The sequence below is a fragment of the Palaemon carinicauda genome, chromosome 14, assembly GCF_036898095.1.
Source record: "Palaemon carinicauda isolate YSFRI2023 chromosome 14, ASM3689809v2, whole genome shotgun sequence".
NCBI classification, from domain to species: domain Eukaryota; kingdom Metazoa; phylum Arthropoda; class Malacostraca; order Decapoda; family Palaemonidae; genus Palaemon; species Palaemon carinicauda.
Window position 1 is genome coordinate 118,784,265 of NC_090738.1, and position 15,000 is coordinate 118,799,264.

The following is a 15,000-nucleotide window of genomic DNA, read 5'->3' on the forward strand; positions in this document are numbered from 1 at the left end:
AGAATATGAAGTTTCCCGGACAACTTGTAAAGAAATCGTAGTTTTGGTGATTCTTAATAGAAACTGTTATTACTTATCCAATTAAGTTTAAATTTTAGTGTAATTTAATGTAAATATACATATATATATATATATATATATATATATATATAAAGATGACAAATTTCTTAACGTAATATCTCATTAAAGTTCAACTCAGCTCATTATTGCTTCGTAATTTATCTGATGATTAACAGAATACAATATTGTCAATGATTATTCCTCTTCGCTTTAATAAGAACACTACGACTTGATCTATTCTAAAATGGGAATATTTAGATTAAATCTTAATTATTTAAATTGAAAAGAAGACTTATTCTCGATTTTCTGTTTTTTTTTTTTTTCGATGATAAAATATTTGCCATTCTCAAGCTTCTTGTAGCATCAAATCCTTCATATCCCTTATAAAAGTTTAAAGCTCGCTCATGAATGGCAGAGAGAAACTGACAATATATGAATATGATCAGCACCCTAGCGGGTTAAACAAGTAATCTAGTTATTAAGTTGAAGAAAAGTCAAAATGGAATATCAATACTTAATTCACTCTAATTTGTGCGTTTGCTTGTAAAATCATTTCTTCACCAAGTATGTAAAGAGGGTATAAATGCTGAGGTTACATTTAAAGTCCTGCTATACATGAAAAACTTATATATCTATACTACATAAGTCCCTCTTGTCATATCTAATATCACAGTTAAATCTCAGCAGTGCCTCTTTTCAAACGTCCGAATTGATAGGTGAAATAGCTATTGCTATCCAAATTTCGTAATCATTGCTTTACTTCAATTAAGAACTTTATCAAACGCTTAGATTCATCCACCATTCCATCTTCAGAAAGTTGAGCCTTTCTGGAAACCCATTTGTAATGTTCTATGTTTCTTTTCCAGTAACGGCCTAAATCACCAAAATGTGTGACGAAGACGCAACAGCCCTCGTTGTTGACAATGGCTCCGGCATGGTCAAGGCCGGTTTCGCCGGTGACGACGCCCCTCGCGCCGTCTTCCCTTCCATCGTCGGTCGCCCTCGTCACCAGGGTGTGATGGTCGGTATGGGTCAGAAGGACGCCTATGTTGGTGATGAGGCCCAGAGCAAGCGAGGTATCCTGACTCTTAAGTACCCCATCGAGCACGGTATCATTACCAACTGGGACGACATGGAGAAGATCTGGCATCACTCCTTCTACAACGAACTTCGCGTTGCCCCTGAGGAATCCCCTGTCCTCCTCACTGAGGCTCCCCTCAACCCAAAGGCCAACCGCGAAAAGATGACCCAGATCATGATTGAGACCTTCAACACCCCTGCCATGTACGTCGCCATCCAGGCCGTGCTTTCCCTCTACGCCTCTGGCCGTACCACCGGCATCGTGCTCGATACTGGTGATGGTGTGACCCACACTGTCCCCATCTACGAAGGTTATGCTCTTCCCCACGCTATCCTCCGTCTCGACTTGGCTGGCCGTGACTTGACCGCTTACCTCATGAAGATCATGACTGAGAGAGGCTACTCCTTCACCACCACCGCTGAACGAGAAATCGTTCGTGACATCAAGGAAAAGCTTTGCTACGTCGCCCTCGACTTCGAGAACGAAATGAGCATGGCTGCCGCTTCCTCCTCCGTTGAGAAGTCCTATGAACTTCCTGACGGTCAGGTCATCACCATCGGTAACGAACGTTTCCGTTGCCCAGAGTCCCTCTTCCAGCCTTCCTTCCTGGGTATGGAATCTGTTGGTATCCACGAAACCGTCTACAACTCCATCATGAGGTGCGACATCGATATCAGGAAGGATCTCTTCGCCAACAATGTGCTTTCTGGAGGTACCACCATGTACCCTGGTATTGCTGATAGGATGCAGAAGGAAATCACTGCCTTGGCTCCTTCCACCATCAAGATCAAGATCATCGCTCCCCCTGAGAGGAAGTACTCCGTCTGGATTGGTGGTTCCATCTTGGCTTCCCTGTCCACCTTCCAGTCCATGTGGATCACCAAGGAAGAGTACGACGAGTCCGGCCCTGGCATTGTCCACAGGAAGTGCTTCTAAACATTTGGCATTTTTCGATATTTTATGTTATGTTAAGGTAATTATTGGAATCTTTCATTCATACCTTAATCATATGATCTCACCATTCATTACTCACTACAAACGAAAATAAAATATTTATTTTATGATGTAGTTTCCAAACCTCAAAGAAAAAATATGTCAACTAAAATCCCTTTCATATGAGTATGGTAAATGTAAGGTATTGATATTATTTCAATTTTAACCGTTTAATATGGACATTACATATACTTTCATACAGTTTGTACGCTACGGGTTCACTGATAATCTCCAAACATAACACGTCTCTCTCTCTCTCTCTCTCTCTCTCTCTCTCTCTCTCAAAATAAAAGCAGTATGATTTGGAAATAAGAATGTACCTTTACCAGGACACTCTCTCTCTCTCTCTCTCTCTCTCTCTCTCTCTCTCTCTCTTAAAATAAAAGCAGTATGTTTTGGAAATAAGAATGTACCTTTACCAGGACACTCTCTCTCTCTCTCTCTCTCTCTCTCTCTCTCTCTCAAAATAAAAGCAGTATGATTTGGAAATAAGAATGTACCTATACCAGGACTCTCTCTCTCTCTCTCTCTCTCTCTCTCTCTCTCTCTCTTAAAATAAAAGCAGTATGTTTTGGAAATAAGAATGTACCTTTACCAGGACACTCTCTCTCTCTCTCTCTCTCTCTCTCTCTCTCTCTCTTAAAATAAAAGCAGTATGTTTTGGAAATAAGAATGTACCTTTACCAGGACTCTCTCTCTCTCTCTCTCTCTCTCTCTCTCTCTCTCTCAAAATAAAAGCAGTATGATTTGGAAATAAGAATGTACCTTTATCAGGACTCTCTCTCTCTCTCTCTCTCTCTCTCTCTCTCTCTCTCTCTCTTAAAATAAAAGCAGTATGTTTTGGAAATAAAAATGTACCTTTACCAGGACACTCTCTCTCTCTCTCTCTCTCTCTCTCTCTCTCTCTTAAAATAAAAGCAGTATGATTTGGAAATAATAATGTACCCTTACCAGGACTTTTGAGTTCAAATGCTATTAATTATATCGATGCCCATAACCACAGATATTTAACCTTGGGTTTTAACCAGTTATAATTACTTGAACTTAATCTAATTATAATATGATTGCAAACAACGAATACCCAAAATACGTAAATAATTGATCAGAGATAAAATCTGACCCCATTCTCTTTATTCTTTTTCTCTTTACCTCTTTCTTTCACTATCCCTGACTACAACCTATACCACTTGATTGACCTTTAAAATGTTTCTGACTCATAATTTGAGGATTGGAAGTCCGAGCTCTGTTCGCAACCTGAATTTGTTTCCATGAGTGGTTACAAACACACTGTCCCTGCACGCTAGGGGGGTATTTGGGATTTGGGGACCATAGTAATCAACAGCCATTGCCTGGCTTTCCAAGTCCTAGTTGGGTGGAGATGGGGCCTGGATGTTGATCATGTAACATATGGATGGTTACTATGTCCTGTCTCTTGCCACTCATAAGGATAAAAGAAAATGAACTTCTTGGGCCAAATGACGCAGAAAGATACAAATAAGAGCCCAGGTCTTTTCTTCCTTTTGCGTTTTCAAGCACAAGGTTCTTCGTTTACAATCCCTAGCTCTATCACTTTATCATGCGAGAGAGAGAGAGAGAGAGAGAGAGAGAGAGAGAGAGAGAGAGAGAGAGAGAGAGAGAGAGAGAGAACATTAAAGGACCACCACGCACTCATGCGTAAGCAAAATAGACTAAAGAGAATACTGACATAAACTTTTATGGTCTTAAAAAGAGTTGGCAGCGACGTGGGAGCTTTCGTTGGCATATTTTTAGAACAAATTTGAGGGATTCATTTCCATCTAATATTATTTACTGGGACTCTTCCAGCGCTGAAGGTTATATTCATTAAGGTTATCTTTTATAGGAAGTTACATCCCGACCTAGATCAACATAAAATTAATATACATGCCCAAGTTTTAACATATTCAGTCATGTGATTTTTAATAGTATAATCGCATATTCGTCTACATAAGGTTAAAGGCATCGAATGTAAATATGTTTATGGTTATATACGATTATCCAAATAATGTGCTTCTGGATGTGGATGCGAGTTCATGTATGTGCGCATATGGTCGTATATGGATGTTCAATGTAAGTGGATTTGTATACATATAGCCAATAATAAGAGATTTTTATTGGCATAATAAATTTAAAGATAAAGAACCGCTACGAGAAGGAAACTTTCATACGCAATAAAATTCAACTAATGTAGAAAAGATTGACAATAATAATAATATTAATATTAATAATAATAATAATAATAATAATAAGAAGAAGAAGAAGAAGAAGAAGAAGAAGAAGAAGAAGAAGAAGAAGAAGAAGAAGAAGAAGAAGAAGAACAACAACAACAACAACAACAACAACAACAACAACAACAACAACAACAACAACAACAACAAATTGAAGAAGAAGAAGAAATAATATACTGCTTTTCAAGTAATGACAGAAAGACAACTTAATATCCACATTGGTTATTTATGTGTTAGATATTGATCCAGGGGAGCATAGATTTTTACTTATTCTTGTGGTTTATGATGCATACGTCTTGAGAACTGAAAATTAATTATCCTCATTATCCTCAATGGGTCATATTCAATATTAACAACAAAAAAGTTGGTGAAAATTGTGAAAGGAGAATATATCTACCTGTTGAAAGATAGAAGATAGCATAAATCATGAGAAACAAAAGTAAAGAAAGAATTCCAAAGCCTAAAGGATAAGAAAAGAAAATAGGCACTTAAAAGAACTACCAAAGATGTGCTAATTTGGGCAGTGTAAAATGTAGGAAGCTGTAGCTTGGCAGGTGTTACGAGGACGCCTTGGGGGAGGAGGAAGTGTCTTATTCAGGTTAATAAAATGGTTCTAAAAAGTAGGGGTAGAAGGGAGGGGGTTTAAAGGGGAGGGGGGGGGGGTTCCGAAGGTCGACAGAGATAAAGAGATTCCAGTGAGGTGTGGGATTTACCTTGTCGATAAATTGAACTGATTTACATTAAGTCTTCAATAGATATTTAACCGAATCGAATAAGATGCAATATGTGAGCGATATTCCAAATGAGGAAAACCTAAGGTAAATATTATAGCTTTAGTAATTAGAGTGAAGAAAATTATAATCTTAAAAAACAAACAATAGTAGCAGTTGCTGAGAAATTCTTATTATAAAACTCGTTCACTAGGAAGAAATGTAATACAGAATTCTTTGACTCTTTCCTTTTAAAGCTACAGGTCCTGTTACTTTTTGATATCGCTAGGATGGTTAATGGTTAAAAGTATGAACTAAATTTTGTCTTTGACGATACCCTTTTAAATGTAATTCCTCTGGTAGAGTTATTAATATACACATCAGTTTAGATATGAATGATAACCCATCATTAAAGGTATCTATCTATATTAACACATAATAAAACTATGCCAATTTTACCTTCAGAAATATGGTAGGTGTCTGTGTCCCGGGATGTGGGTGGGTGAACATGGTGTGCGAATTCCACTAAGAGATTCAAATCACCCGTTATGGAGTTCTAATTACTTTTACGTGTGGAATACTATTTAAAACGTTGGACTCAAGCCACAATGGAAGAAGGTGGTGAGTGAGCTGTTTGTGAGTGTCTCTCCCACGACCTTCACCAATCGTCTTACTTTTGGTTCAAACGCCCTTGTCATAATGTATTTTCTCTTAAGATTGAAAACAAGGTACGCTTTCTGGTGTGTCAATTCCATGTGGTTATGCAAACATGGTTTACCTTCGGGGACACACATACTGTACATACGCATATATTCATATTCATACATACATATATTGTACATATGTGTGTATATATACATTCATGTATGTGTAGAAATACATAATGGACGCCCAGCGTAACTTTTGCCTCATTCATGTATGTATATATGTACATACATAAATTTGTGTTCTTGACTGATTCATTAATTCAGTTCTACTATGAGAGATAGAGAGAGAGAGAGAGAGAGAGAGAGAGAGAGAGAGAGAGAGAGAGAGAGAGAGAGAGAGAGAGAGTATATAAAACAAAACCCTTTAAAAGTAATATATTAGTTCACCCAGTAAGGAGGGTAAGTAAATACTCAGTAACAAAAACAGCGTTCTTTATTTTTGATTGTGGGGAAATGTTATCAAACTTAGTCATAAGAATTGATGCGTCTGTCCATGATCAATTACTGCAATAAGAAGCCTTACTGATTACTTAAAACTCGTTAATTTCTATAGCCGTTAAGGCAATTGAGATTGAGCAACCTAATGTCGTTTTCTAGCCCATACCCGAAAAAAAGGTAAGAGAGAAAAATATGAAGATCAACCCTGAAGGAAGCTATGAACCTTCCGTTTGAGATAAGAGAGGCTACAAGTTATGAAAACATAAGAAGGTAGAAAATTCCAAAGCTTGAATGTAGAAGGGACCTTACTGTACATGGCTTACGTTGGAGATGTGTAGGAGATTTAGACTAACCAGAAGGACCATGAATGTTTTCAATCAATTTTTTTGGGGGGAAGGCTCGTTGCTCTCTACTATTCCATAAGATCTATTAATTGAGGCATTGTTTGCTGAATTTTCCAAAGATTTCTAATCTGTAGATGACAAAATTATAACTTTCGGATGGAAGTTTACATTTCATGCCAGTGGCTAGCCCGAATAAAGAGAGGGTTTATCGTAAGTCTAGCGACCTTATCTTGTTAAAAACGAAATTTAATGAACGTTGCGAAGCACTTTATTGCAGCATGGGTCACAGCGACACACATGAGCCACTGCAAGAGACATTAAATCAGATATCATTCATATAGCTAACGCCGTTGAGTTTGTTGTATCTACCTTAATTAAATCGAGATTAGATAGGAACCGATCTGGTAGAAGCGTAAATCAGGAGACAAGAACATTTTGCAATTAGAATTATTAGGCTTCCTAAAATCGGCAACTATCTGGCACATAATCATCCATTTTCTATATCTAATCATATACTTCGCGTGGAAAGATCTATTTAAATTTTCAACAGACTTCAATCTTAACTGTCTCATGATCGAAATCAGATCCAAACTATTGGCATTTTTTCTTTTCTTTTTTCTCTGCTGATTTTGTACGTTCTTGACTTTATTATTCAAATATTATTTTACAATTTCTTGGTGTTGATGACCGATATTAGAAAATGGCTCAAGTAAAATTCAGATCTTTGCTGTTTGTGCCTTCGTAGTTATGTCTTTGAAATCATCCTCATCATCATCTCCTCCTACGCCTAATGACGCAAAGGGCCTCGGTTAGATTTCACCAGTCGTCTCTATCTTGTGTTTTTAAATCAATACTCATCTATTCATCATCTCCTACTTCACGGTTCATAGCCTTCAGCCAAGTATGCCTTGGTCTTCCAACTCTTCTAGTGCCTTGTGAAGCCCAGTTGAAAGTCTGGACAACTAATCTCTCTTGGGGAGTGCAAAGAGCATGACCAAACCATCTCCATCTACCCCTCACCATGATCTCTTCCACATATGGCACTCGAGTAATCTATCTTATAGTTTCATTTCTAATCCTGTCCTGCCCTTTAATTTCTAATATTCTTCAGAGGACTTTGTTCTCAAATCTACAAAATCTGTTGGATATTGTTTCTTTATCATATCACGAATCATGTCCATACGCAACACCGATCTCACTAAACTGATATACAGCCTGATCTTTATATGTAATTTCAGGCAATTTGATTTCCAAATTTTACTTAATCTAGCTATTGTTTGATTTGCTTTTTTCAATCTTTCATTAAACTCAAATTCTAAAGATCCTGTATTAGAGATCATAGTTCCTAAATATTCAAATGATTTCACCTCATTAATCCTTTCTCCTTCCAAAGATATTACATCTTCCATTATAAATTCCGTTCTCACCATGTCTTTCTTCTATTCCTATTGAGCCCAACCTCGTGTGATATTTCCTGCATTCTGGTTAGCATGTCTTTGAAATATAGATAAAAATTTCTTTTTATTACTAATTTTCTATTTCGTTTTCTCGGCTTTTAATTCTCGCTTTCATTCTTATAAAAAAAATTCCCTTTTGATCTTTTCTCAGCTGGTCAACACAAGCAGAACTTGTTTCAGCTAAGGTTTTTAAGCGGAGTAAACAGTTTATATCGTTTAACTTTATACTTTTTTTATTTTTCGCAGAGCCGTAAATATCAACACAAGATAAGATAGAACGGAAAATTTTTATGGCCCCTTATATGGTAACCATCTGAAGAGATGGATAAATAGATAGACAGATAAATAGTAGACAGAAAAAAAAATATCTTTATAATTTTGATGGATAAGCGTTTAGATGAATTTCTAACATTAAATATAATTGTTGAGCAATCAAAAAAAAAAAATCGGCAACATTAAGAATCTTTTACTGGAAAGATTTTCTTTCGTATATAAATCAAATGATAATAGAAAGGGTTAACGTACAAGAAGTACTGCTTTTATATTTCCGCTCACAAATACTATTAAGAATACCTGCAGGTAGAAAACTATCCTTTTGACTTCTTATTTTTCTTTTAATCAAATGTGGTGAAAAATAATTTTCATGAAATCATATTTCTGTTTGTAATTCTTATGGCAAATTACTGAAAGATAAGTCTCACAGTTTCACATTCCATTCCTTTTGAGTTCAGAATACACCAATGAAAGTTGAAGGCGAGAAAATATCCATTAAAATCATAATTGATTACCTAACCCTTTTAGTCATATAATTCTTCTTTCGTCTATAATTTCATAAAATGAACACAACTGGTGATTGCAAAATATCATATCTGTGATTATAATTCCAACGGAAAGTGTTTGAAGGAATACCTATCCATTAAAATTTAAACGTGATTAAAAAACCGAAGTTGAGGTTGAGGTCGAGAGAAGGGAGTCACATCTGTGGGAGAAAAAAAAAAAAAAAAAAAAAAAAAAACATTGTGTCTGAGAATAAGTAATCCTAATCTAAGTTGGCTTACTCATCATTGCCACCCACTCACCCACCCCAACCACCAAAGATATTTTGCAAGAATATATATATGTCCTTATAGAGACACCTACAACTCCATACCTCGGCCAGCGATTCGTAAAAGAAGGTATATAAGGTAGGGCTTCCGCTTCGCACCCTTAGTGTACTTCAGATTCAGGATACGACTTGACTTGTGTACGTGAGGAGGACCTTTTCTTTTAGTGTTCAGTTCGGTGTCTGAGAGCAGTTTTGGCTTATTTGTTTCGTTAAATGCAGTGGATCCCATCAGGAATTGTGCGAGGCTTTTACGTTGTTCCTTGAATTGCTTGACTTTATTCTAGTGTTTGAGGATAGTTTCTACTACAGATCATAGCTTTATCATTGTTATTACTAGCACATTCAATTGAGAACAGCGAATTGACTTTGTGTCAGTTATCAATTTTTGGCAAACATAGACATTATATTACTGATTGGTGCTATTACTGTAGTAAAAAAAAAAACTGTCAACTTCAGTTTAGTTACCCCAGTTCATTTGTCTCTATTAATAAGTGCTATGATCACATATAATAGCATATAAAAAAAAATTTACAAGTTACCATTTGGGGATTTATGAGCCTTGAATAAGTTTTTAAATTAAATCCTAGTTAAAGATAAACTAAAAATAGAGTAACTCTTTGATAACATTCCTAATATGCCTTTCATTCACTTACTGAAGAATTTGAGTTTTATGGTTATTTTTAAAGAATAATTTACTTTTACGAACCACTAATAAAAATAATAAGCGAATTTAAGGAAATTTTAATCTATTTGGTACTAATAACTTATAAAGTTTTCATTGCCTTTAGGCTTTGTGACCAGAGAATACTTTTAATTTGTGAAAGATAGAGATGCCAAAACATTTTTTACATAAATCCGTTAAGTATTTTAAAACTTTACCATACGGGCATTTTTAATACCTTTTTGGTATCATTCTGCCAAAATTTTCAACAAGAAGCCAAATCTGCTCAGCCAAATTTAAGTCACTTATGTTTTTTCATATGTGAAATTTTCTTAACGAGTAATTCTGACTACAAATTGATACAGTACTACCAATAAGTTATAAAAGACGTAAAAAACGTGACATTGTCATTAAAGTTATTTCTTTCGTAGGCAGAATTAACTAAAAATTCGCACCGGGTTAAAATGACATGTGTACAGGCTAAATAATTATTGCCACTTCATTGTATAACTTTCCCAATATCGTTAATTTTATGTTGATTTTATCAAGCTTTGTTAATATTGTATTAAAGTAGTCTTTCCATATAACTTTTAAATTTCTGGTAGATGGGTCTTTATTAATAGACAGATAAACAGGCAATTAGTTCACGTTTGACGATTTGGAAACCATTTAAATCTCTCTCTCTCTCTCTCTCTCTCTCTCTCTCTCTCTCTCTCTCTCTCTCTCTCTTTCATCTATTTTCATAGCGGATGGGTAAAACTGGTAGTTAAGGTTCCTATTCCTGAACACGTAAATAAGCATTAGGTGTTTATAGCCGATTTGCAGACTGGGTCTTCATGCGTGACTCATACCTCTGGCACGAGAGCCGAGGAGAACGACAGACCATATAAACAGAGTCACAAGTTTCGGTGTCGTAACTCATGGTAACATTGTGGGCTTTCTAGACACTTGTAAACACATCATCTCAGAGCTTTAATATGAATGGTTTAGAAGTAGATTTTATCAGTATTCAACTTGTATCATTTATATAATTCTTTTAAATGCCGCGGATCACTCTCTCTTTATTACGAATGGCATGCAATGTTAATCAGTTACGATACATGCAATGTTAATCAGTTACGATACATACAATAAGTAGTCTTAGATACCAACAAGAGCCTCGTATGAAATATGAAAAATAGTTCTTAGCAGTATATTGCATGAATTCATATTGTATATTAGTTTCCCAAACCACAATATTTTAATTTATTTAAAGACTAAAACGGTAATACGTAAAAATCTTTGCCATAAGCATTTACGCAATAAGTCGTTCCCAAGCCGAAATAAAAGATAAGGATTAATCTTATGACAAATTTAACAGCATTTGAAAAGGATACCGAGTATCTATCTACTTACTTTGTAAATATCATCTAGTTTGAATCAGATATAAAACTTACGATGGCATCTTTTTTGCTAATGCTTTAACAAATGTTTTTTGTTTATTTACATTGTACCATGAAATTCTTTTAAATACGAACTTTATTAACTCTCCAAGACTATAGGCTACTTACAATACGCTTTTACTTATTAGATATCGATGACTAGGCTAAATTATGTTATTTCAAAATATGTTCTCGATAAGCATTAAATTTCATTAAAAAAAATCTTATTCGCTGCTAGAAATTAAACGAAAAATCTGAAGCAAACGCAAATTTTCCGAAGGTCAAATGTCCTTGTTTACTATGACATTTGAGTGTATTTCTTGTACCCTGAAGTAATGAGACTTTTCCTTCCTATTACAGAAGCGGGTCCTCATAAACCAACACAATGTGTGACGACGACGCAACAGCCCTTGTTGTTGACAATGGCTCCGGCATGGTCAAGGCCGGTTTCGCCGGTGATGACGCCCCTCGCGCCGTCTTCCCTTCCATCGTCGGTCGCCCTCGTCACCAGGGTGTGATGGTCGGTATGGGTCAGAAGGATGCCTATGTTGGTGATGAGGCCCAGAGCAAGCGAGGTATCCTGACTCTTAAGTACCCCATCGAGCACGGTATCATTACCAACTGGGACGACATGGAGAAGATCTGGCATCACTCCTTCTACAACGAACTTCGCGTTGCCCCTGAGGAATCCCCTGTCCTCCTCACTGAGGCTCCCCTCAACCCAAAGGCCAACCGCGAAAAGATGACCCAGATCATGATTGAGACCTTCAACACCCCTGCCATGTACGTCGCCATCCAGGCCGTGCTTTCCCTCTACGCCTCTGGCCGTACCACCGGCATCGTGCTCGACACTGGTGATGGTGTGACCCACACTGTCCCCATCTACGAAGGTTATGCTCTTCCCCACGCTATCCTCCGTCTCGACTTGGCTGGCCGTGACTTGACCGCTTACCTCATGAAGATCATGACTGAGAGAGGCTACTCCTTCACCACCACCGCTGAACGAGAAATCGTTCGTGACATCAAGGAAAAGCTTTGCTACGTCGCTCTCGACTTCGAGAACGAAATGAGCATGGCTGCCGCTTCCTCCTCCGTTGAGAAGTCCTATGAACTTCCTGACGGTCAGGTCATCACCATCGGTAACGAACGTTTCCGTTGCCCAGAGTCCCTCTTCCAGCCTTCCTTCTTGGGTATGGAATCTGTTGGTATCCACGAGACCGTCTACAACTCCATCATGAGGTGCGACATTGATATCAGGAAGGATCTCTTCGCCAACAATGTGCTTTCTGGAGGTACCACCATGTACCCTGGTATTGCTGATAGGATGCAGAAGGAAATCACTGCCTTGGCTCCTTCCACCATCAAGATCAAGATCATCGCTCCTCCTGAGAGGAAATACTCCGTCTGGATCGGTGGTTCCATCTTGGCTTCCCTGTCCACCTTCCAGTCCATGTGGATCACCAAGGAAGAGTACGACGAGTCCGGCCCTGGCATTGTCCACAGGAAGTGCTTCTAAATTCTTGACATTATTTCTTGGTGCTTTGATAATGATTTCAAATAAGTTCCTGTCATGTGATCTCGTTATTTATGCATTGTTTTGAATGGGGACAATGGTTATTTATCTGACATCCAATAAAAGTTTTGTTTTTTATTGATTTTAATTTTCTCTAAACCGACATAAAACTCAAATCCTGTTACAACATTGGATACGCCAACAATAGAATTTCAGCTTTATGATAAGAAGAGAGCAGCATGAAATAATCTCTTCCTATAAATAAATAAGACATTATGAAAGAACAGCAAGTTGAAATCTAGATGAATTCAATATATGGATATATTTAGAAATCTCTCTCTCTCTCTCTCTCTCTCTCTCTCTCTCTCTCTCTCTCTCTCTCTCTCTCTCTCTCTCTCAAATTATTGTCTTATATAAGATCTATTGTGGCACTCTTCATAACGATGATTGGATGTTAAATTATAACTTTGATTGCTTTCATCTTCAATAAGATATGCATGAAAGTAGAAGCCATAAATAAAATTCGCAAACAAGAAAGATGATTGGTATGTATATTGAAAATCTCATTAGATATTCAGGCTTACAGTCCAAATTATGAATAAATCTACAATAGCTATAATTGATATTATACCACAGAGACAATTGACGGCTAGCGACCGGATTGTTCTTCGTTTCTCTTTTATTAATCAGCAATATGAAATTTCCCATCTGCAAGGAATCTTAGAGTGACTGGCCTTACACTGAAGTCAAACAATCATTTAAGTATATCTATCATAGTCTCTCTTCATAGTTTATATAAAAGAGCTATATTTTGACGTTGTTACTGATCTTTAAGATATTTTATATTCTTTATTCATTACAAATGTAGTTTATCTATTTCCTTATTCCCTTTTCTCTTTGGGCGATTTTTCCTTGTTGGATCCTTTGGGCATATAGCATCATTCTTTTTCTTACTAGGAAAAGCTAATAATAATAATAATAATAATAATAATAATAATAATAATAATAATAATAATAATAATAATAATAATAGTAATAAATTATGATGATGATGTTGATAATAATAATATGCTGGAAAGATAACCTGAATAGTTTTTTGCTATACGATACAGACGGACATAGCTTGAATAATTTAATTAATAGGTATCCAATGCGTCGGTATTATATTTAGGACTGTAGAATGAAGGCTGATTTACTTAGGTGGTATTAAGCTAGATCTTCGCTTAAACTGTGCGAGAAAGGAAGAACTTTTTTTATGAAGATGCCCCAGTTTTTATTGCATTCGTGAAGGTAAAAATAGACCCAAGAAGAATAAACTTCGTCAATAAAACTGAAAATAATACAAAAAGATTAGAATAGTTATCTTTACAGTACTTTAACAGATACTAAAATTAAGCAGAATTGGTATTTTATGTCTCTGATATTAACCGATTTTGGGATTAAGAGGCTTTTATGACTTTATGAAAAGAGACGATAATAATCACTACCGTGAAAGAATTTATCAAATAACGAATGAATTTAATTTTCACACATGAGGATTAGTTTATATATATATATATATATATATATATATATATATATATATATATATATATATATATATATATATAACCCTGATTTGAAATACCAAATTAAAGATCTGTAATACGATATGACCTTATTATAAGATGGGTATTTAGGTCACTAAAAAATTTATGAACACCCCCCCCCCCCAAAAAAAAAAAAGCTCAAATTGCAGTTTAATTCCAGTTCGTCTAATGAATGAAGATATTAAAAAAGGGAAGCATAAACGAGTAATTGGATATGAGATACTTTTCATCTATTGTTACCCCAAAGTTCTTGATATTCATTGTGACATCCTTTAGAGAAATTATGAAGGCTCCAAGATATCACCGGATTATGGCGAACAAGTAAATATTGAAACAATTTGAAAAATTTTACTGCAAAAATTATGAATAGAAAATGACAAATATTTTACTCCAACAAACTTTAGAAGAACAAGCAAAGCGGAATCAATCTAAAATGGAACGGCGTCAATGACCTTCGATGTCAGGATGCCAGAGAACTTCAAATCAATCAATAAAATCTAAAATGATTTATTTGTTCTATTGTTTATTACAGTATAACAGGTGGAACTTTCAAACTTTTATTCTCTCCACTTATTGGGTTTTAAGTTTCTTCTCTCCCTCTTCGAAACTGTCAAAGTTCTTCAATGTTCTATTCTGAAGAAGAGTAGCAAGAATAATATTACCTTTTAGAATTAG

The 15,000-nt window shown here is 36.0% G+C and overlaps 3 protein-coding genes across 3 annotated transcripts in view; 2 read left to right on the forward strand and 1 right to left on the reverse strand.

Annotated features, from left to right (window-relative positions):
- The window catches only part of LOC137653653 (actin-5, muscle-specific), a 181,839-nt gene that overhangs the window by 145,858 nt on the left and 20,981 nt on the right, over window positions 1-15,000 (reverse strand). The gene's annotated exons all lie outside the window — the stretch shown is intronic.
- Window positions 907-2,202, forward strand: LOC137653649 (actin, muscle-like). Its single transcript, XM_068387222.1, has one exon. The coding sequence runs from the start codon at window positions 947-949 to the stop codon at window positions 2,075-2,077; it is 1,131 nt and encodes a 376-aa protein (XP_068243323.1). The 5' UTR covers window positions 907-946; the 3' UTR covers window positions 2,078-2,202.
- On the forward strand, window positions 9,186-12,872 carry LOC137653650 (actin, muscle-like). Its single transcript, XM_068387223.1, has 2 exons — window positions 9,186-9,279; window positions 11,584-12,872. The coding sequence occupies exon 2, from the start codon at window positions 11,609-11,611 to the stop codon at window positions 12,737-12,739; it is 1,131 nt and encodes a 376-aa protein (XP_068243324.1). The 5' UTR covers window positions 9,186-9,279; window positions 11,584-11,608; the 3' UTR covers window positions 12,740-12,872.

Excerpts from the sequence above, each read along its gene's own strand:
- LOC137653649 (XM_068387222.1), top strand. The coding sequence starts at position 947 with ATGTGTGACGAAGACGCAACAGCCCTCGTTGTTGACAATGGCTCCGGC.
- LOC137653650 (XM_068387223.1), top strand. The coding sequence starts at position 11,609 with ATGTGTGACGACGACGCAACAGCCCTTGTTGTTGACAATGGCTCCGGC.